Source organism: Anthonomus grandis, chromosome 18 (assembly GCF_022605725.1).
Source record: "Anthonomus grandis grandis chromosome 18, icAntGran1.3, whole genome shotgun sequence".
Classification (NCBI taxonomy): domain Eukaryota; kingdom Metazoa; phylum Arthropoda; class Insecta; order Coleoptera; family Curculionidae; genus Anthonomus; species Anthonomus grandis.
The window spans coordinates 6,758,099-6,779,746 of NC_065563.1; the positions used below are offsets into that span (position 1 = coordinate 6,758,099).

At 35.4% G+C, this 21,648-nt stretch overlaps 2 protein-coding genes across 2 annotated transcripts in view; both read left to right on the forward strand.

Annotated features, from left to right (window-relative positions):
- LOC126746739 (uncharacterized) overlaps positions 1-18,284 on the forward strand; it is a 94,824-nt gene extending 76,540 nt beyond the window's left edge. The window contains exons 5-7 of the mRNA XM_050455069.1: positions 3,779-4,429; positions 17,790-17,975; positions 18,036-18,284. Of these exons, the coding sequence (XP_050311026.1) occupies positions 3,779-4,429; positions 17,790-17,975; positions 18,036-18,142 (944 nt within the window). The 3' untranslated portion in view covers positions 18,143-18,284. The remainder of the gene's footprint in view (positions 1-3,778; positions 4,430-17,789; positions 17,976-18,035) is intronic.
- Positions 18,285-18,323: 39 nt separating this feature from the next.
- On the forward strand, positions 18,324-19,787 carry LOC126746855 (uncharacterized). Its single transcript, XM_050455248.1, has 2 exons — positions 18,324-18,460; positions 18,530-19,787. The coding sequence occupies exons 1-2, from the start codon at positions 18,403-18,405 to the stop codon at positions 19,672-19,674; spliced, it is 1,203 nt and encodes a 400-aa protein (XP_050311205.1). The 5' UTR covers positions 18,324-18,402; the 3' UTR covers positions 19,675-19,787.
- Positions 19,788-21,648: the final 1,861 nt, after the last annotated feature.

Genomic DNA, 21,648 nt, shown 5'->3' on the forward strand with positions numbered 1-21,648 from the left:
CTGTCGTTGGTTTGGCGGACTTAAATGTGGAAATAAGTGTGCTATCGTCCGCAAAGCTGTAGATTGGATTGACAGTGGTTCCTAGCAAATCGTTGATATATATCAAAAAAAGGGTGGGGGATAAAATGCATCCTTGAGGGACTCCAGCGTCTCTTAGTCCTCTTTGAACTAAATTTGTCGGAGAGGTGTCCATCGACGGCTACTTGGATTGTTCGTTGTTCAAGAAAACTTTTGATCCAATTCAATAATGAGTTTTGTATGCCGATTGAGGAAAGCTTGGTTAGTAGTCATGCCACACTCTGTCAAATGCCTTGGAAATGTCAAGAGCGACTGAGCGGGACTCGCCGTGCTTCTCCATGGCCTCCGTCCACAAGTGTGTGACGTAAGCCAGAAGATCGCCGGTGGATCTGAGCTTTCGGAAGCCGTATTGATGATCGCTGATTAGTCCAGATGATTCCAGATATCTTAACAGTTGTTGGTTGACTGCTTTCTCCATAATCTTCGATATTACTGGAACTAGTGCAATCGGGCGGTAATTGGAGGGCATCGTCTTCTTACCCTTTTTGGGTACTAGGGCTGGAATTCCATCGGGTCCAGAAGCTTTGTTGGTGTCTACGCTTTTAAGAATTTTATTTATAATTCGTTGGGGAGACGAAATTTCTCCCATTGATGAATTCACCCTTGGCAAATATGGCGGTGTTTTGCCTTGCGAGTGCAGAGTAGAATTGGACGCGAAGGGTTTACCCAGTAATTTGGATTTTTCCCTTGCTGTTACTGCGATAGGACCATCATCTGCTGTTAGGGGTGGCAAGGCCGACTTAGCAAATCCTTGACTAACGGCTTTCGATACTGACCAGAAAGATCTTGTTCCATTTGGGCAGTTTAGCAATTTGTTTTTGATCCTGTTGTTGTGACTCTCTTTGCATTCATCAATAATTTGTTTTCAGCTATTTTTGGAGGTTAAAAAGTTCCTCCAATTTTCGGTGGAAGGATGTTGACGCCATTTGCGATATGCTGCGTTTTTAGTGTTTACTGCCTTTTTGCAATTCAGGTTGAACCATTGCTTGTTGTTTGATCTGCATTTAGTAGAAAAAGGGATATAAGCTTCCATTCCTGCCAATATCGTCTCTGTAATTTGGTTTGCACATTCTGAGATGTTATTGGTTCTAAAGCAGACTTCTTTCCAAGGGAATGAGCGATAAAATTCTCGAAGATGGTTCCACTCTGCTGATTTATAGTGCCATACCTTCCGCGGCATCGGAGGATCCTGCGTTTTAACATCCAACTGGCAAGAGACTGTTATCAAATTGTGGTCTGATGTTCCTAGCGGGGCCTGTACTGATACAGTGTACGAGTCAGGGTCTGAAGCCAAGACCAGAATAGGAGACTCGCGAACTCGCCGTCTCGATCGGGGATTCTGGTAGGTTCCTCCACAAGCTGCGTAAGCCCGCATATGGTGGCAAATAGCTCAGCTTCTCGTCCTTCATCGTCATTCTTGTTGCAGAAGCGCAGCCAGTTGATATTGTGAACGTTAAAATCACCCATGACGATGATTTCTGCGCTTGGGTAGTCAATTTGCAGTTGGTTAATGCAATCAACCAGGTTCAAAAAGAGCCGCCTATATTGGGTATCGCTTGGTGGTCTGTAGATACAGCAGATAAATTTCGTGGCTCCACTGGTTATTATTTTGAACCACATAACGTCGAAGTCCGCAGGTTCAAGCGTTTCCTCCCGCTGGCAACTCAAATCGCTCTTGGCAAATACTGCCAATTCAAAGTTTAGTCGAAATCGGGTGTGTGAATCGTATCCAGGATAAATAAGGTGAACATTTGTTGTTGAAGGTTTCACCTTTGTTTCTGCCAATGTCAAAATGTGAGGCTTATTTGATTGCAGGTGTTGGTGTACTGCATTAATATTGGTGTTTAGGCCTCTGATGTTGCTTAAATTGATTTTTAGGCTTTTAAATCCGCCTGATGGACCCCCCCGACCTGCCTCCGCCCGGAGATCCGAATGGGAGGCGAATTTACCTCCGGAAAGTTTTGGTCGTGAGGGCGCCATCATGCATTAATTTTACTACTCCATTTCCCCTTTGGAAACCGGACACATCGACGTGAGTTCCATGGAACCACTTCACGCCGCCTAAGTCCTATATGGTGGTATTAAACCGGGCGATGCAAGTGGACAACATCTACCACCAAAGAGGTTGCTCTTTTAGTCGCCTTTTACGACAGGCAGAGCATACCGGAGGGCTATTCTACCCCGGCCGTCCCCGGGGAACATACACATTTCCGTTTTTTTCTTCAAACGTAGTAATAACCTTCTTTTGCAGATCGACTGTATATCCTAATAAGGAAAGAAGCTTTTTGGAGATGTCGTACTCTTACCACGATTAATATACTCGATTTCCTTTTTTTAGCAGTGCTTCTCTGCTTTTGCCGCCCTTTTCCGCTTCTATTGTCGTGTTACAATTTTCTCAATAACACTGAATTTTTCTAAAACTTTATATGGGGTTATTATTTCATTCCTTTTCAATTTCAAAATCAGAAATCCTGGCCTTTAATTGCATAATTTCGTAATAGTTATTTAAATTTGGGTTGGATTGGTTTAAATTTTAATAGTTATTTATAATTTCTTTATTTTGTCGTCGCATTTTTTGCACATATTGCACATTGTACAAGGTTTTTACTGCCGCTAACGACAACTAACCCAACTTGACAAAAATGAATAAAAAAAAATAAATTACTCATGTAACGATTTTATCAATTTTGGTTTCAAATGAAAGTTGATTTTTAATTAATTAAAAAAATATAGTGTAAAGAAAATTCCTGATTACGTAATTTTTTAGCTTTACTAAAGACAAACCAATAATTATAACATATCCTTTACTACTTATAAATTTTAATAACCAATAAAAAATAGACTGTATTTTACAATAACATAAACGCGGATCGGTCAACAAAAAAAACCAATCAGGGAAGCACCAGGGAAGCACCGACCGCGATGACACATTGTTACTCGATGACTTTCGACGCGGCCGCTGACAGTTCCACACCGCTAATAGGGATGGGTTATAAGAATGGGATAGCATAGCGATAAAGCATCTTTTTCCAATATATAGCTTACAAAAATCAAAATATTTTTAAATAATTGATACAAAACTTAGTTCCTATCAAAGGCCTTACAAAAATCTTAATATTTCGAATACTCATTAAACGATTTTATTAATTTTGTTTTCGTATGAATTTTCCTAATAAATACATTCATTTTACGAGATACTCGGTAGTTTTCAATGGACTGGAAAAATTTTTGACAGTACCAAATGCTTATTATTAGTTACGTATATGAGTAGTTTTTTAATTAATTGAAAAAATTGTGATATTGTCAAAGGCTTTACAAAAAATTAAAATATTTTGAAAACTCATTTAACTAATCAATTTTATTTATTTTAATTTCATATGAAACCTGATGAGTTTCTTTACTAAAATCGGTCCTACAAGTTTTCTGGCGTATACAACCAATTTAGAGTTATTAAGTAGTTTTTCAATTAGTTAAATAACTTGTGATACTGTCAAAGGCTTTAAAAAAAATAAAATATTTTGAAAACTCATGTAAAGATTTTATTAATTTTAGTTTTATATGAAAGCTGATGAGTCTCTTCACAAACAGATTTCTATCATTTTCTAGGTTACTATAACCGTTTTGGACTTACTGAGTAGTTTTTCAATAATTTGAAAAAATCTGGATACTATCAAGAGCTTTAAAAAAATTTTTTTTTTAGAAGTGTTTGTTAGTACTGCACCCAAAGACTCTATAATCAGTACCAACGTAGAAAGTGTTCTTCCTGAACCTACTGGACAAATTCAAGCAACTTCTACCAACGAAAATGGCAACTTAATAGTAGAAGAGAATTCCATAAAGTCATGCGCAGTACGACCTAAAAAACAATCAGTATCACCTCAAAAACTGGCTCCTAAAAGAGTTTATAATATTCCTTTTGAATCCGAAAAAGCAGTTGACGTAATTTCCGATATTTTGAAGAAAAAAGAGCCGGAAATCTTCACTAAGGCAGACCCATCTACCGATACCGAAGCCACCCAACAGGACATCTTAGGCACCCCTTTATCCCCGAAACACGATAAACATGAATTGACTTTTCTGCCCAAGTACCATAAAACCATCATAAAGAATCCACGATCTGGTACTCCCGCTTATGAACATCCCTTTAATTTCCCAAATGATGTCACTAAAGTCACTGTTCCACTTGAGGACGGCGCTAAGAAAGCGAATGAAGTCGTACCAGAGTTCAAGGAGATGAAAAAGGTTGTTTTATGGGAGGAACCCAGATTGGACATTCCGGATTGTAGCAAAAAAAGTTTGGAGATTGTGGATTTGACTGAAGGAAAACCATGGTTAGAAGAAGAGCCTAAAGGTAAGTTATATTACCAATAATTCATTAATGAACATTTTTTGATATAATTTAGAACTCACTTGGAATACTTTCACAATTTGTCCGAAGAGGCTTCAAATTTGAGGTTTTTCAAAAATAAATTGCAAAATCGAGATTTTTATTCGCAAACATTTATGTATATTTACATAACTTTAGAGCCACTATTTCTGATATATCACCCTTCTTTGATTTATCCACCGCATTCTGTTTTGCTTTGAATAATATGAGGTTTGTTTTATCACTGTTCTTAGTTAGCTTATTTTGATTAAGCCAATTTTTTATACAGTCAAATGCTATTGCTGAGTTTCAAAAGATAGTCAATATTGGAACCTAAGTTTGAATTATCTGAGTATTATTTGTATTATTTATGTTATCTGTTTTCCAAGGTAGTAATCTAACTTAACACCTAAAGTGCCATGGGGGAAAAACGTTGCCCCCATTTGCATATATTTTTTTTATTATGGCCTTGGGGAACCTATGCTGTCCGGCAGGTCAGATTACACTTTTGGCCGCGTCTCACTGCGTTTGTCAGACAGATCCGTTTAAGATATATGTAAGCGGTTAGAGCATGTATTGGACAATATGGACCATTTCCATTAATTCGTTTGAGCGTCAGAGAATTTTAGGATTGGTTTGAGGAAGGATTTACTACAATAAACAAAATAATATATTTTAGCATATCAGAAATATTTACTTTATGGTAGATGTATGTTTTTTTAAATAACATGGTAAACAATAAGACTGAACACTTTTTGCAATACAGTTTCGCTTTTGGCAACTGTTCTTCCCGATTTTATTGAGAGTTCTGCGTAGCACACGAAACAGGATCGTCTTTTTTCAGTGTTTATAAGCTCGTGTTGATCTGTTTGGTTCGAATCGTCGACAGTCGGATAGGTATCAAGTTTTGTAAGTCCCAAAACGTACATATTACTTAGAAGGAAATATTTTTATTATTTTTTAAATATGCTTTGTACCCTTTACGACTTCCCCACGAAATTCTGTAATGATCATTTTGTTATTAGTTACTTTTTGATGTAACAAATAGGAATTCACAATAGCAGCGCCAATAACAAGCTCGATTGCCAACTTTCTATCCCATTTTACTCCTCTACGCAGGGATGAATTATATGATTTCATCTAAAAACAATTTCACAGTAACAAAAAATTAACTGAAAAAATTACCTGAAATATTAATATAGGCCTTATGTTTATTGTATGCCAGTACACTTTTGGGCTTAAATACTTCACCAGAACGTCTGTTGACCACCACCATTTTCGATAAGAATTTTGTGTTTAGCATGAGGACATCCCTCTTGTCCTTTTTCTACAAAAATGCCAGTATTGCTTTCTTCTGCAATAACTTCTCCACGTTTTAGTTTGACTTGCAAATGTTTTTGGGTTGAGTTTTCTGTTGCTATAAAGAGTTCCAATTATATGGGTATTATTCTCTAGCAATTTATGTGCCAATTCTACTGATTTGTAATAATTGTCCACTACAATGGTTCTTCCGCTATTTAGTAAATCTCTAGTTAAGTTCAAAAAAACCTGAGATGGAACAGAATGATCTTCTGAAACCTCTTTTGCTCTTTCACAGTACACCTTTAGGCCATATGAATAACCTCCCTCCAAGCACAGTTTAAAAAGTTTAATTCCAAATTTAAATCGTTTATTCAAGGTATATTGCTTAACCTTTAGCTTTCCTTTAAAAGGAACAAGTGTCTCATCTATAACAATATATTCACCAGGTACTATGCGAGCTTGAAAAGTTTCCCGTAACTTTGATAGTGAGGGAGCGATTTTATGTAGCCTGTCGTCCATATTAACTTGTTAGTTGTTCATCATTTTTAACAAAACTTGAAAGCGGTTTCTAGACAAAACATGTTTTAGTGAATTTTGGTACCCATTTTTTTTTTACCAGTAGGCGGAAAGGGAAAACGCTGAACTAATCCCATTTACATAAGGCATCCTAAAAATGATTCCATTTCATTCTTCGTGGTGTCTTGCCAAGTTCGAACTCGGGAGTGTTTAAAGGTATTTTTGGTTTTTTGTTGACGTGTATAGATATTCGTTTCCCGAACAAACAAATGAATAGTTTCATCTGTTATCATCATTTTATAAAAAAAAGTATGGAGTCTATTCATATTGGTCGTAAACAGTTACCTTGATTCGTGAATCATCTATAGTATAGTTTAGGTGAAGTTACTTGATCAAGCTCCAAAATTGAGTATGTACAAAATACAATCAACATACTACATATACGCATTAAAATAAACTGAAAAATATATTACGATCTTTAGTGATCGATTCCCGTATATATTTACGGTCGATTCGAGTCTTTCCACAGCCCCCGGCCGCATATTTATATCTATCACACGCTATCGCTCATCCCAAGAGCCGAACCACCGAACATAAACTAGAATATTCTTATATTATTACATATCTTGTTCTTTATACTGTGGCCGAACTTAGTTTCTTATCTATCACATGTTATGCCAAACGCGCCTTCATAACTATCACCTGTAATCGCTAAATAAACTGTATTTTAATTTCCTAGCGAAAACAAGACAAGCGCATATAGAAAAATGCTTTAAGATTTATTAATATCATATTTTTGAATTTTGCACTTAGAATGAGTAATCTTGCAAGAAAGATTCTAATATAAGTAGACAGCAGCCTTGTCAGCAACCAGGTGTTCTCACCTCCAGATTAAAAGAGGCACCTTTTTTAGGAATATTATGAATGATGACATATTATTGGAAATTTGTTATTCCAAACTCGATTTTTGTATCCTATTATACAGGGTGTAAATAAATAGGTGCGAAAAAAATCAGGGGGTGATTCTTGGGTAAATTTAAAGAAAACAATTTTAGATGAACGCATATGTATGTCTTAAAAGTCCTAACTTTTGAGATACAGGGTGGTAAATATTTAAGAACAACATATGTTTTTTTATAATAGTTGTGAAACCCCTTGAGATATTGTAGTATAATTTGGTATGCATTTTCTGTGCATCCACCCTGTATCTCAAAAGTTAGGACTTCTAGGACATACGTTTATATAAAGTTTTTTTCTTAAAATTAACCCAAGAGTCACACCCTGAATTTTTTCGTACTTATTTATTTACACCCTGTATAGTACCACAGTATAAAAGTACAGCTATAGTACTATATAGATCAAAATAATAACGACAATAATCTCTCAAGTTTTATTTGACATGAATAGTACATGAAACTATCAAATGAAATAATAAAAAACAACAAAACTTTTTAAACATTTAGAAACATCTGAATCAAACAGCAAAATAACGGTAAAACTTATACAGGTTGTCTCAAAATAAGTACAAAAAACGTTATTCCTTGTTCAAATAAAGGGTAATTTGTTGTATAAACATTAGGAAGATATCGGATTAATAAAGGTTGGTTACTTTTAATTACGTTGACTTTTGACACAACATTTATACAACAAACTACCCTTTACATGCCATTAAATTTTTTAAATTTTAATATTTCTGAGCAAAAAATTAAATCGGATATACTAAACATAGTTAATTTTTCCAATGAGCATAACTTAAAAATTAACCCTGCTAAATCTAACATCATTTTATATTGCTGTAAGTCAGGAATTCTGAGACACTTATATGAAAGTATAAATATTGAGATTAATGGAGAAAAAATTCCAGTTGTCAATGAAGTGAAAATATTAGGATTGACTTTAGATTCTAACTTTTGTTTTGAGACACACATTAAGAACAAATTAAATATAGGCTATATGCGTCTTAGAAATCTGTATAGATTTAAAAATGTCTTAAAGAGTAAAACGAAATATTATCTCTGCAATAGCCTCATTCTCTCCTTACTCGACTACGGTGATATCGTATATTCGAATTCTATAACATCTGAGCTTTCTAGATCTATACAAAAATTGCAAAATAGCTGTATAAGATTTTCTTATAGCGCTGCCTATCGGGAGCATATCACACCTTATTTAAACATAAATTCTATTTTAAATATGGAAAGAAGAAGAAAATTACACATATATGCCTTTATATATAAAATAATAAAGTCGGGTCAACCCCCTTATTTAAATAAGTTATTTACTACTCTCTCGCATTTACACAATACTCGTAATGTTGGAAATTTTAGGATACCTCAACATAGAACAAGTAACTTCCACAAGTCATTTTCGGTTGTCGGAGTTACAATGTGGAATAACTTGCGAAATAATATTAAAGATTTGTCATTTAATAAATTTTACACCAAGGTTAAGCAAATTCTTCTCGACTCCCAACGAGATGCCTAGTAGTATGACTAGTAGTAGATACATAGTAGTATAAACTGCAAAATCAACTAAGACCAAAGATAAGCTGGCCTGTCCAATCTTTCTTTTGTGGTTCTTTTTTGTCTATTCTTGTTACCTTCCGTCGCATGCCAGCCAAATTGCTTTGCCATTTTTTGTTTCTACCCTTTTTAGCTTTAGTTTTGTTCTTTTTTAGGTTAATCAGGATTTTTTTTTTGTGTTTATTTATAATGTTTTCAAGGCCTGTTTCACGCAAATTGCGCTATCGGTTTTATATAATCGCGAAGCAGTTCCTTTTACCAAAAATTGTCAATTTTATTTTCTCATGTAGCTAATTATATTTATAACAATTTTTTTGGTAATAAACTTTTTTGACTTTGACTTGACTTTGACCTTGTGCCTCATTCCACACGTAACATAAAACTGCTTTTGTTTTCATGTCACAAATTGTAAAATTAAATACATTTAACTTGGACACTTAATAGAAAGAGGATGCATTACCTTTATTTTTTTTGGGCAAGGTAATACTGCCTGGAGATCATAGGCAGCTACAAAAGCTAATGACTCTCTGTCAGCTTCTTTTTCGATCCGCGAAAGTTCTTTTTGATTTAAATGTTCTTCATATTTGTCCTTTAGTCTTTCTTTATCGCTATCACATCCATTTTCAAAAGCGACGCATAACTGGCATTGGTCCTTTTTAGGTATAAAAAAGGAAATTTTGTATTCTTCACTAAATATTTTGTAATACATAACATAATTTGATGCTGTTTTTTCCGCTTCCTCGCGTAGACGCTGCTCCTCAGTAAATTTAGTAAAATACTTAAGTTTGCACTTTTCATCACATGGTGGATGTATATGCCTTTCTAAAAAGATCTTTTTTATCTTGGCATTTCTATACTCTTTACCTGTATTTCTAAGACGCTTAGCTGCATTTTTTAGCCATTTTTCTGGACCAATCTTTCTTTTCCTGCTCTTTTTCTGAATATCATCTGGTTTCACATTTTCTTCTTGAGAGGAAGAGTCAGAAACTGAAGATAAGCTGCAAGTACTAAAACTGGAAGATTATGAAGATGACTGGTTAACATAATCTGTATCTTTAACTGAGTCGTCGGAATCTTCAATATATTCAAGTAACTCTTGTTGTCGACTTGTACTTGGACCTTCATACTGGCTTGCATTTTTGCAGTCATTTATATTGTCCCGGTTTGAAATTTATTGATAATGGTTTAGTTCCTGTTGGTTTTCCTGGATATCTAAAAACAAATTTGTTTGTAGCATCAAGTTAAAATATCATGGAATCTTTAGCTTTATTAATGATGTTACTTAGCATTCTCCTTTGTCTTCCATTCTAAAATGTCAGTACCTGGCGTATTAGTAACATCTTTTAATGAAGGATCAATAGCAGGCGTATTAACAGAAGTAGGAAGATCGGTACTGCACTCACCTGTAATTTTGAATGTGTTTAGAAAAGCGCCAATTTAGTTTTTAATAAATTGAAATACATTTTTTGGATGTGTTATTGGTTTGTAAGTAATTTTTCAGAATTAAGTCGAATTTAAATTGTTTCGATATTCAAATTTACTATTTTATTTAATATAATAAAAGTAATATACATTTTTTATAATTATTACCTCGGAGATTATTAACTTCATCCCGGACCAATGGTAACTCTCCTTAGTCTTCTCCGTGAGTAATCATGCTCACCATCCGTAATATCCGATTGGAGAACATGTTTTATTTTTGCACAGCTTGTTATTAGCCGAAAAATCTAAATAAGAAAAGCAACATTAAAATTTTTACAAAATGGGTACAAAAAAATAATAATAAAATCAGTAAAAGTAAAAATAGGTCGCATTTAAATATAAACTCTGAATTCAATTTAAAGAAACAGTGTCACATCACTAAATATGACGGTTAATACTAATTACTACGTGCAGACTTTAAATAAGACAATGACCTAACATGAAATGTGACACTTTTTATCAAAATTACAAAAAAAATCTCCTGAAAATTAAAAGAAATAGCGACATAACTCCAATACTGTCCTAATTTCATAATAAATGTTAACTTAGATTTAAGTTAGAGACAGTGTCGTACAAACTGTGAAATGAATTGCGCATGATTGAAATAGTGACACTAGTGCCATCTCGCGGTAATTTTTTTAAATAGAGATGTGTCGTTATTCTACGTAAATATTTAGGACTTTTAGAATTTTTTTCACAAATAATCTAAATTATAATAAATTTTGAGTTGTGTCACTATTCTTTCGAATGAGGATATGATTTGATTATGAGACTGTTCGGTGCAATCAGAATTTACACGAACACGAAAACTTTCTTACGATTCGTATGAGTCGACAGTACAGTGAGATTTGTATCATTTGTACAAATCCTACGAATACGACGCATCTCTAACTAATACTTCTTAAACTTAATAATAATTTTTTGCTGTTCCTATATTTTTTAATTAATTGTTTGTATTTAAATACGATTGTTTTCATGATCGATAACTAAACTATGATCTGTAACTAAAGTTTTTTTCAAAATAGCGAATGTCTACAAGTTTACAAAAAAACTATGGGTAAAAAGAGATCCGTTTGTTTAAAACTTCTATTACTCTAGATCTAGAAGGGCATAAATCGCGAAATCCGTACTTCCGTACTATCTGGATGAGTTCGGCCAATTTCCTTTAGTGTTTACATTCTCATGACTGCATAAAAATTTTCAGAAATTGATTTGTGTGATCTCGTTAAACTAATGGTTAATATATAGTTCTTCGTGTGGTTGACCTGAGTTCCCTCATGGTTGGGTTGATCTTTATTTTAATCCAATATCTATTGTTTTTAATTAAATTTGTTTAAAAAAACAAGTCTAATATAAAAAAACATCGGACGGAACTGGCGCAACCGAGGTACAGGTTGTGGCAATTCCTTGATTTATGCCTAATTTAAAAGATGGCACTTTGGTGGCACATTTTACTGCCAAAACTGGTGCATAAGAGTTAACAATACCTGGCAACACTGCTTGCCACGGCCCATGGGGAACCACATAATTTGTCACAACTCAGATTTCGGGTATTCGCCAATCGATATGTTCAGGAATCAGGATCACAGTAGAACTGGACAAATAAATGGGAGTATAGAGCAAAAAATATTTCCAATATTACCGACCTTGCTATTATCAAAATTACCAGTAACATTACTTTAGTAATACTATACCCTTTACATTATTATTTGAAACCAATATAAGAGATCCCTGAGGATGGGTTTGATGGTAAAAAAGTCCTGCTAGGTCACAAATTTGGGACATTAGGGTAGTTTTTGCTAAGGAATGTTTTTGCCAAAGCAAATTGTATTATTCTAGAGAATATTTTCATGTAATAATAGGAATATTGTTAAAATATTTTAGTTAAAGAATGGGCATTTTTTATCAAAAAATTTAATACCAAAACGTTTTTTGTACCTTAACAACTTTTTGAGCGAGAGGCAATTTTGTTAACCAAAGTTCAGGAGCCTCTCAAGAGCCTAAATCTAAGGTTTTCAGAAATAAATTGCAACATTAATGTTTGAAAACCTCTTAGAACATTGAAAGGCTAGAATTAGCATTGCCGTGGAACTATGGACAGTTTGTTTGCTTGCAACATCTCTAATGCCAAATGCTTATGTAGAAATGGCAAAAAAACACACTTTATAATATCACAAAAATTTGTCACTTATTTTGACAGTCGCAAAATAATACTATTTCTCTTTAATAAAATATGAAGCACTTTTTTTTTTATAAAATGTGATAAGATATTCTATAAAGTAGTCAACATTCAAAGTTAAATGAATAACGTCCCTATATTAGAGAAAAAGACAACAACATCGCAACGCCGCTCGATCGCATTGTTGCTTCCACCGACAGAAGTAATGTTTACCAGTGACGTCGTCAAAATATATTTGCATGATAAATATTTATTATTAATAGATTATGCTTTAAATTATAAACTATATTACCGTTTATGAACTCTCTATGCGTTTTTTAATGTACATTATTGGAGTAAAATTAGTTATATAATAAAAAGCATTTTAATAGAAATTAAATATTTTATAATTATTATAGATTTCGTAATAATAAATAAATAAATAAATAAATAAATAAATAAGTCTTTATTTCCAACGGTCACCCACTTACAGGAAATGCAGAAAAAAAAATACAAATCAAAACAATAATAACAGAATAAAAATTAAATGCAAAAAAACAAAGTAGTAAAGTAAAACAGTTAAAACTAATTTAAAGAATAAACAAAAAGAAAAGAAAAATAAAAAAAAGAACTCAACAAACCTTTATGCCACACTTCTAAATAACAAACAGCATTAGACAGGTACTTACAGGTTGTAATACTAGGTTATTGATTGAGTAGCCTCAGCACAGAAGATAGCGTATCAACAAATAGATCTATGTTGTAGTTACAAAGCGTATTAAACAAATTACATATGTAAAAAATCGGAGCTCTCTTGAAAATATTATTTAATGCTCTGTTGCAATAAAAAGTGCGAGAATTTCTGGAGTTTATCCTTGGGACAATGTACCGAATCTGATTTAAGAGTGAAATGCAGTCTATTTTGTTGTTTACTAGCTTATATAAGAAAGTTATAGCCGTTGTCACACGACGATCGAGTAAGGTTTTCATATTGAACCGTCCAAGCATGACATTTTGGCAAGTGCCTCTGGCTGGATAAACGCCATCTTCCCTATAGTGCAAATACTTTATAAACCTGCGTTGTATATATTCAACGTTTTTGATTTCAGTTTCATATATTGGATGCCATATAAGTGACGCATACTCGAGTCTTGAGCGTACAAAAGATTGATATAATAATAGTACCACGCTGGTATCGTTAAAATTACGACAGTTTCTAATAATAAACCCCAAAGACCTGGATGATGATAGTACAATATTCTGAATGTGGCTTTTAAAGTCAAAATTTTCATCAAACGTTACACCCAAATCCTTGATTTCATGGCATCTTGTTAAAGGAAGATTCTGTATATGGTAATCATATTGTATAGAAGTTTTATTTCTACAATAGGAAACAAGAAAACATTTTGATACATTAAGAAAAAGTCTGTTATTCTGACACCAGCTATTAATACTATTTAATACTTCTTGAAGATGTTGGCAGTCGGCTAAACAGTTAATTTTAGTGTAAATTTTCAGATCGTCGGCAAAAAGCAATTTATAACAAGAGATGATTGATGCGAGATCGTTAATAAACAATATAAACAACAAAGGACCCAAATTTGCTCCCTGGGGAACTCCAGATTTCACTATATATTGAGAAGAACGAAAGCCGTCGATCTCGACAAACTGCCTACGCCCATTGAGATACGAGGAAAGAAAACTTAACAGACCTGTGGAACAGCCCAGATAATCCAGTTTTTTTAATAAAATTCTGAGATCTACCTGATCAAACGCCTTCTGAAAGTCCATGTAAAGGACATCTACCTGACCTCTAGCATTAAGCGCCTGACACACATATTCAGAAAGACAGCTCAGGTTTGTGACACATGATCTCTGCTCCACAAACCCGTGCTGATCGATAGAGATGAAAGATTTAACTTGATTGTACAGTTGTTTATGAATACAAATTTCAAAGAGCTTGGAAAAATTGCATAAAATAGATATAGGTCTATAATTTCGAAGCTCCGACTTATCGCCCTTTTTAAAGATTGGTATGACTCGCGCTATCTTCCAGCAAGAAGGAAATATACCTGTGCGTATGCAGAGGTTAAAAATGTAAGTCAATGGTTTCGCCAATGCCGCAATACAGTCTTTCACTATGAAGCTCGGAATAAAGTCTGTACCGCAAGTTGACTTGTTTTTAAGTTTTTTGGAGGCTTCAATAATATCAGACTCATTTAAATAATTTAAAGTTACATCACTTTGACAATGTTTTAGTGTAGATGAAGTAAAGTTGTTAGCGTCAGACTCAATGTAAACACTCTGAAAAAAATTGGCGAAAGCATCAACTATCGATTGTGGATTCGAAAACTCATCGGCACCATCCCTTATAATACCCGGTATTCTAGAATCGCCCTTCCTCATTTGAATGTACCTCCAAAACTCAGAACTATCCCTGCAAATATTCGTTTCTATATTACGTAAATAGTTATTATATGCGTTTGTTTTTACTGTTTTGAGAGTAGTTCGTATGTTTTTAAATTTATCATAATGGTAGATTGTATTATATCTTTTATAATTCTTGTGGGCTGATTCTTTACTTTTAATTAACTGTATGATCTCTGAGGTAAACCAGGGAGGATACCGACGCCTTCGATCCTTCCTCAAAGGTACAGTGTTCTGAAACATAACGTTAAGAGAGTTATATAAATGGTCACAGGCTTCGTTGACACCCAAACACTTAAACAATTGTTCCCAATTTGCATGCAATATTGAATCGTATAACAAAGGAAAATTGGCCCTTCGAAAATTGAACGTCTTGGGTGCATTTCTGCATAGTTCAAATGATGGTGATTTTTCGATTTTTAAGTTATTAACATAGACGAGTAGCGGGGGGTGATATTGATCAACCCTCGAAATCGGCATGTCTGATTCTATGACCGTACAGTCAACATTCGAAATTACCAAATCCAGGGTTCGGTCAATAATATTTTTGACATTGTTTAATTGCTTTAGATCTAAAATATTTAGAAAATAATTAATAAGTGCACATTTATTATCAAGTTCACTAATACCAAAGAGAGGTACGTTGAAATCACCCAAGACAATCAACTTCTGGTTTAAAACTGCATCATGCAGGCATAGTGCCTCAATAAAATTTTCCAGATAATCATAGGATAAAGACGGCATAAGATAAATTATAATTACACCAATACGAAAATGAGAGTTAATATTTAGTCTACACCCTACAATATCTATTAATGCAAAATGTTGATTTATATGGGAAAAGTCAATAGGCACAGCCCTGAGTTCCCCTTTGATGGCCAAGAGTACACCCCCGCCCCTTGCGACACTATGAGACTCGAAGTTACGGTCGGCGCGATAGACGTCATAATAAGTTGGAAACAGTTCAGAACTTGAGATGTCGTCTTTTAACCACGTTTCAGTAAGTCCCACAATGTCACAAAAACCCGTAGATAATGAGTTATAAATTTCATGAGTTTTACTATTACAGCCTCTAGAGTTTTGATAGTATAATATAAGATCTTTGCTTAAATTCGTATCGGAAGGGGGTGACCTTATGAGTTTAAAGATACAATTCTAGGAATTCCTAGTACATATTTAATTGTAAGATCATGTTCACCCTGATCTACCCTAGCATTAAGTTGCGCCTTCACATCTTTATAATAATTAATTTGTTTGGGAGTTTTATCGTAAGATATGGTTACATTTTTATAATATTGCGAATCACGAAGTTTTTTGCTGTTTTTTATTAGTTTATGGATCGTATCTTCTGCTGGGAGTGACACTTTAATTGGTCGCGGTGTGTTTCTTCCAGGATCATATTTGCCCAACCTGTGCATATCGAAATCATTGATCTGAGTGTCGGGAGTGATTGTCTTCATTATATTCTTAACATCCTCTCGCTCTTTGCGAATTCTTTGTTCTTTACTTTCATTAGACGAGGGTTCCTTTAGATTAAATATGATCAAATTTCTCTTACGGATATTACGCTCGTTGACCTCCGAAATAATTTCCTCAAATTGGGCTGGTACAATGCTTGTAGGAGCGCCACTATTGGTTGAACTGAGTTCTCGCAATTTACTTTCGAGCTCTGTAATTTTGGCCATAAGTTTGGATGTTTCTTCCTGAATGATAGATTTAAAATTAGACAGATTTTCCATTCGGGTCTCACAGCGAGCGCAGACAAATTTCAAGGCCCGTGCTCTTTTCCTCGTAATGCGGGTATAGTCATCGGTTGATAGCCCGGCGCAGAACGCGTGCATGGTGCCTTTGCAGGCATCGCACTGAATTGCGTTGCGTGCCTCAACACGGCTGGTGCAGTTTGCGCAGTCCATGTATTCTACCGCTCGAGTAGATCGATTATTTGGAGCAGAAGAAAAATTGTGCACAGCGGCAACTCTGCCCGGTGTTCGGACGCAAGGATCCTGGCAGCAGTTCTTAGCTCGTCAAGTACAAAGTTCAATCGGCGGATTATGCAGTGTGTTATAAGGTAAAAATATGTGTTAAAAGATTAGTTTATTGCCTATTTACCATCGAATTCCACAGCTGTATGATGGTTTCTTGAAGATTATGCAGTCGGTAATATTAAATTCATCAATTAAAGCAGTAAATCGATGATATTAACCAGGAGAAATTTATAAACAATACTTTACGATTTGTTGCCGCGTTGCCGCTCATAATAAGTTAAGCTCAATAATAAGTTTTTATTATTCTACTTCCCTTTGTACTGTCCCTTGATATGATGTTATGACAATATCGGTATTTACCTGTGAAAAGATCGCCTTTTTCGCATGGTGCGGCATAAACGGCACAAGTTTTTACTATCGTAACAGTTCACCAAAACACTGAAATGACTCAACCTTTTTCCTTTTTTAATCAAAAACTAAAGAAAAAACACAGAACTTCACAAGTGCCTAATTTAAACAGAAAGCCGTTTTTTCAAGATGACATTTCGCAAGATCACATCAGCTTTTGCCGGCGATGTTGCCATTTCAAATTTTTTAGAAGCGGTTTTAGGAATAATAATTATAATATATTTTATATATTTCCTCTTTTGAAAATGCGTGTAAACTTGACAACAGAGAATCGATGAATTGCACATATGCACATATTGAACTCAAAGTTGTTTATAAATTCTAGCCTTTCAATGTTCTAAGAAAAACCTTAAATTCTGCTAATAAAATTAAAATTTTTATAACCAGAAATTTATGGGCATAACTTTGTAGACGCTTGTAAGATTTTCATATTTCTTTCACGTTAATATAGAGAGATCCATTAGGATATGAGCTTGGGGGAGAAAACTTTATTATAGTATAAAAAGCTATAGCAAAATTTGTTGTTAATCAATTATTTTTTTAAGGTAAAGAGCCTTTGAGCCGTGGCGAATGCAGAAGAAGTGGTCCGCAAGAAACAGAAACCTACGCCCTAAACTCGACTTCCACTAAAGACAAAAATCCCAAACTAACTCAAAATATAAATGAAATACTAAAAGAAACTATTATGCACGAACAAGAAGGGACACCAAATAGAAAGCAAAACATGCAAGGTAAACCTAGAACCTAATATTTGGTAAAAAATCATTTTCTGCTGTTTTTTCTCAACACAGAGGCTCTCGATCAATCAGCTGCTGTAGGAGTGAAATTAACAAGAGTAAAAGGGTCAGGTTACACATCCCAAATGCTTAGAAGCATACGCCATAAGAAGAATAAATAACCACGTAATAAGAACATTATTTTGAACATCAATGGTACATTCAGAAAAAGAGAAAATATACATTCTGTAAGTTTGCGTAAACATGATTGGCTGTGTAAATAATCTTAATACATTGATTGGGTAATAAAACAGTATGAATTTTTTCGTGTTTTTTTTTATTGTTTGTCATATGTATGACACACTTAGGTTATTTTTGACAATTATTCATTCCATATCAAAATTCCAGTAAATTTACCCATTAGTCACCAAAATTCCATAAAATGTATCTAATATTCACCACAATATTTATTATAAACCAAATAACAATTGTCTCTGCAGGTTTGTATAAAATACTTTTACCTTACTAAACCAAGATCCTGCAAAACTCACTTTTTCCACCTCTTTTAGATTGCCAAATAAACCCCCTTCAAATCCAACCCTGTCCTCTGATAACTAACAAAAATTCCCAAGTTATTTATCCAGACAGTAGCACTCACTTGACTTCCATAGAAACCCTTGACAAAATCAACATTGCTTGCCCTGGAAACCACTTGATGCACCAAGGAGTTCCCATTGGTGAATCCATAGAGGTCACATGCGAAACCGGTGAAACTTTTAAGTACCAAGAGGAAAATGTTAACTTTTACTCCCTAAGATGTGAAAGTATACCAAAAAACATTGTAAGGTACACTCATAATAAATGCCTTGAAGGTGGAGAGGAGATAGAAATAGGTTATGAACTTACCGATAAGGGAGATGGGTTTATAAGGCAAATTAAAATATGCTTTAATAGTCTTACACTTATTCCGTTGTATTCCCATTATAATTTAACAAAAACAATTGGATATAGAGACAGCGGAGTTGCCAGAGTGTTCTTTGAGGAAAACGGTTTTTATCCCACCTCGGCAAACTTGGATACTTTGTACCGCAAAGATTTCCAGAGGAGCACCATAAACAACTTGCTAAGCTTACCTAATAATTCTTTTAATTACATAAAACCTTCGGGAGAAACGTTTATCAACAGGGGACACCTGACTGCCAAAGGAGATTTCGTGTATGCTTTCCAACAATTGGCGACTTTCCATTACGTCAACTCTGCCCCGCAATGGGCCAGTTTCAATGGAGGAAACTGGAACGAGGTGGAAATTAGCGTAAGAGACTACGCAAACCGTTACAAAGCAGACTTGCAAGTTTTCACTGGGGTCCATGGAGTATCTTCTTTGTCAAACCAATATGGAAAAACCGACTTATACTTGCACACCATTAAAGGAAAAATGCTACTGCCGGTGCCTCGACTATTTTGGAAACTCTTATACGATCCCGAGAGGGATGCGGGAGTCGTCTTGATAGGAGTGAATAATGCCCATGAGTTAGACGAAGGTAGAGATATCATTTGCAAAGACGTTTTTAATAAAATTTCATGGCTTAATCGAAAACTGGAAAGGCAACATCATGATATTGGGTTGGGGTATGTTTATGCTTGTACAGTTTCGGATTTTATGGAGGTTGTAAATACTTTTCCCAGAATAACTGTAAGTACTTTGCTCACTTAGGCTAGTAATAAATCGCGTTTTCAATTCAACAACAATTTTCAACTAGTCCCTAAGTTATAATTCCATTAAAAAAGGAGTTGTTAAATATAATTAAAGATTATAAGTTAAAGAAATCAGTATCTTATTGGCAATATTGGCAAAAGTAATAGACATATCGTTTAAGATTGCCTCCATATTATTGTGTCTTTAACCCGACTGCTGCTGCCTGCACTATGTAAAATAATGCGGGCAAGTCTAGCCACGGCGCATATACCAGAGAGCTGGAGGGAAGCAAAGGTAGTATTTCTACCAAAGACGGGACGCGACTCCTATGCGAAACCTAAATCCTCCCGACCAATCTGCCTTACATCATTCCTCCTAAAAACAGAGGAAAAGCTCATAGAAAGGCATATCAGGGACAATGTATTACGGGTCAACCCTCTACATCGACACCAGTATGCCTACCAAACAGGTAAATCTTGCGAATCAGCGATTCACGAGATAACCCAGAGGGTCGAACAATCTCTGAACAACAAAGAGATCGCCCTAGGAGCTTTCTTAGACATTGAGGGAGCATTCGACAATACATCATATGACTCAATCAACCGTGCCATAGCAGCACGAGGAATACATCCCTTGATTGGCGGCTGGATAACCCAAATGCTAAATCATAGGAAAATAGCAGCAAATCTCAACAGCACAACGGTTAAGGCCAAAGTGTGCAGGGGAACACCGCAAGGGGGCGTACTATCACCGCTGCTGTGGAACCTTGTATTGGACAGCTTGCTGACACGACTGGAGAAGCAGCTTATCCTCGCTATAGGATATGCTGACGATATAGTCATCCTTACACGAGGGGGTAGTCAGGCTCATGTATTCGAAAAAATGCAAAGAGCCCTGACTACTGTCGAGCACTGGTGTGAGGAAGAACAACTAAGGGTAAATCCCACAAAAACTACTCTGGTTTCCTTTACCAAAAGAAGGAAACTAGAGCCCATTAGAAACATAAAATTTTATGGAGAAAATCTGCGACTTGAAGACGAGGTCAAATATCTAGGTATAACCCTGGATAAAAAACTCAGCTTCAAGAAGCATATAATCCAGGCTACAAATAAATCCACGAAAACTCTTATGTACTGTAAGAGAATGTTCGGTAGATCATGGGGACTGTCACCAAAAATGGTACATTGGATGTACACGACAATGGTTAGACCCATCATTACATACGCAGTACCTATATGGTGGCATGCGGCAGAAAAGAGGACTGTAATACAGATACTCAACAAAACACAACGAATAGCATGTCTGGGCATAACAGGAGCGATGTCAACAACGCCGACTGCTGCCGTAGAGAACCTGATAGGACTAAGCCCGCTACACTTAGTGGTACGGGCTGAAGCTATATCGGGGGCGAAAAGACTGCTGTCAAATGGCGCAACAATCCTATCGAAAGATGGGCACAATGCCTTATTTGACAAGATACAGGACCTTGGGCGCCTGGCCCTAAGAACAGACAGAACCAAGCTCACATACCTAGACATACCTTTTGTCATCAAAGAGAAAAGGGGACCACTGGACGCAGAAGCGGACAGGCTCAGGCAAAGAGGTTACTTAGTATGGCACACGGCAACCAAATGATCTAAGATCGGGGTAGCTGTGGGCATGGTGGAGGACGAACAACAGGGCAGACAACTCATGCTAAACCTGGGCCTGGAAACAACAAATTTACAGGCAAGCATAATAGGAATACAAACCTGTGTCCAACTGATGAGAGAAGGGCTGCCAAGAGGCAAAACCTTCGCAATTTTCACAGGAGACCAGGCTGCAACACTTGCACTACAACAGTTCGAGACTAAGTCAAGGACTGTGCAAAGCTGCTGGGAGGATCTCAGGAACCTCGCCGAAGCGCAAAATAGGCCAGAGATAATCCTAGCAGAGAATATGGGCAACAATAAGGCTGCAAGAAGGGCTATCCAACTTGCAACTCAGGGAGCC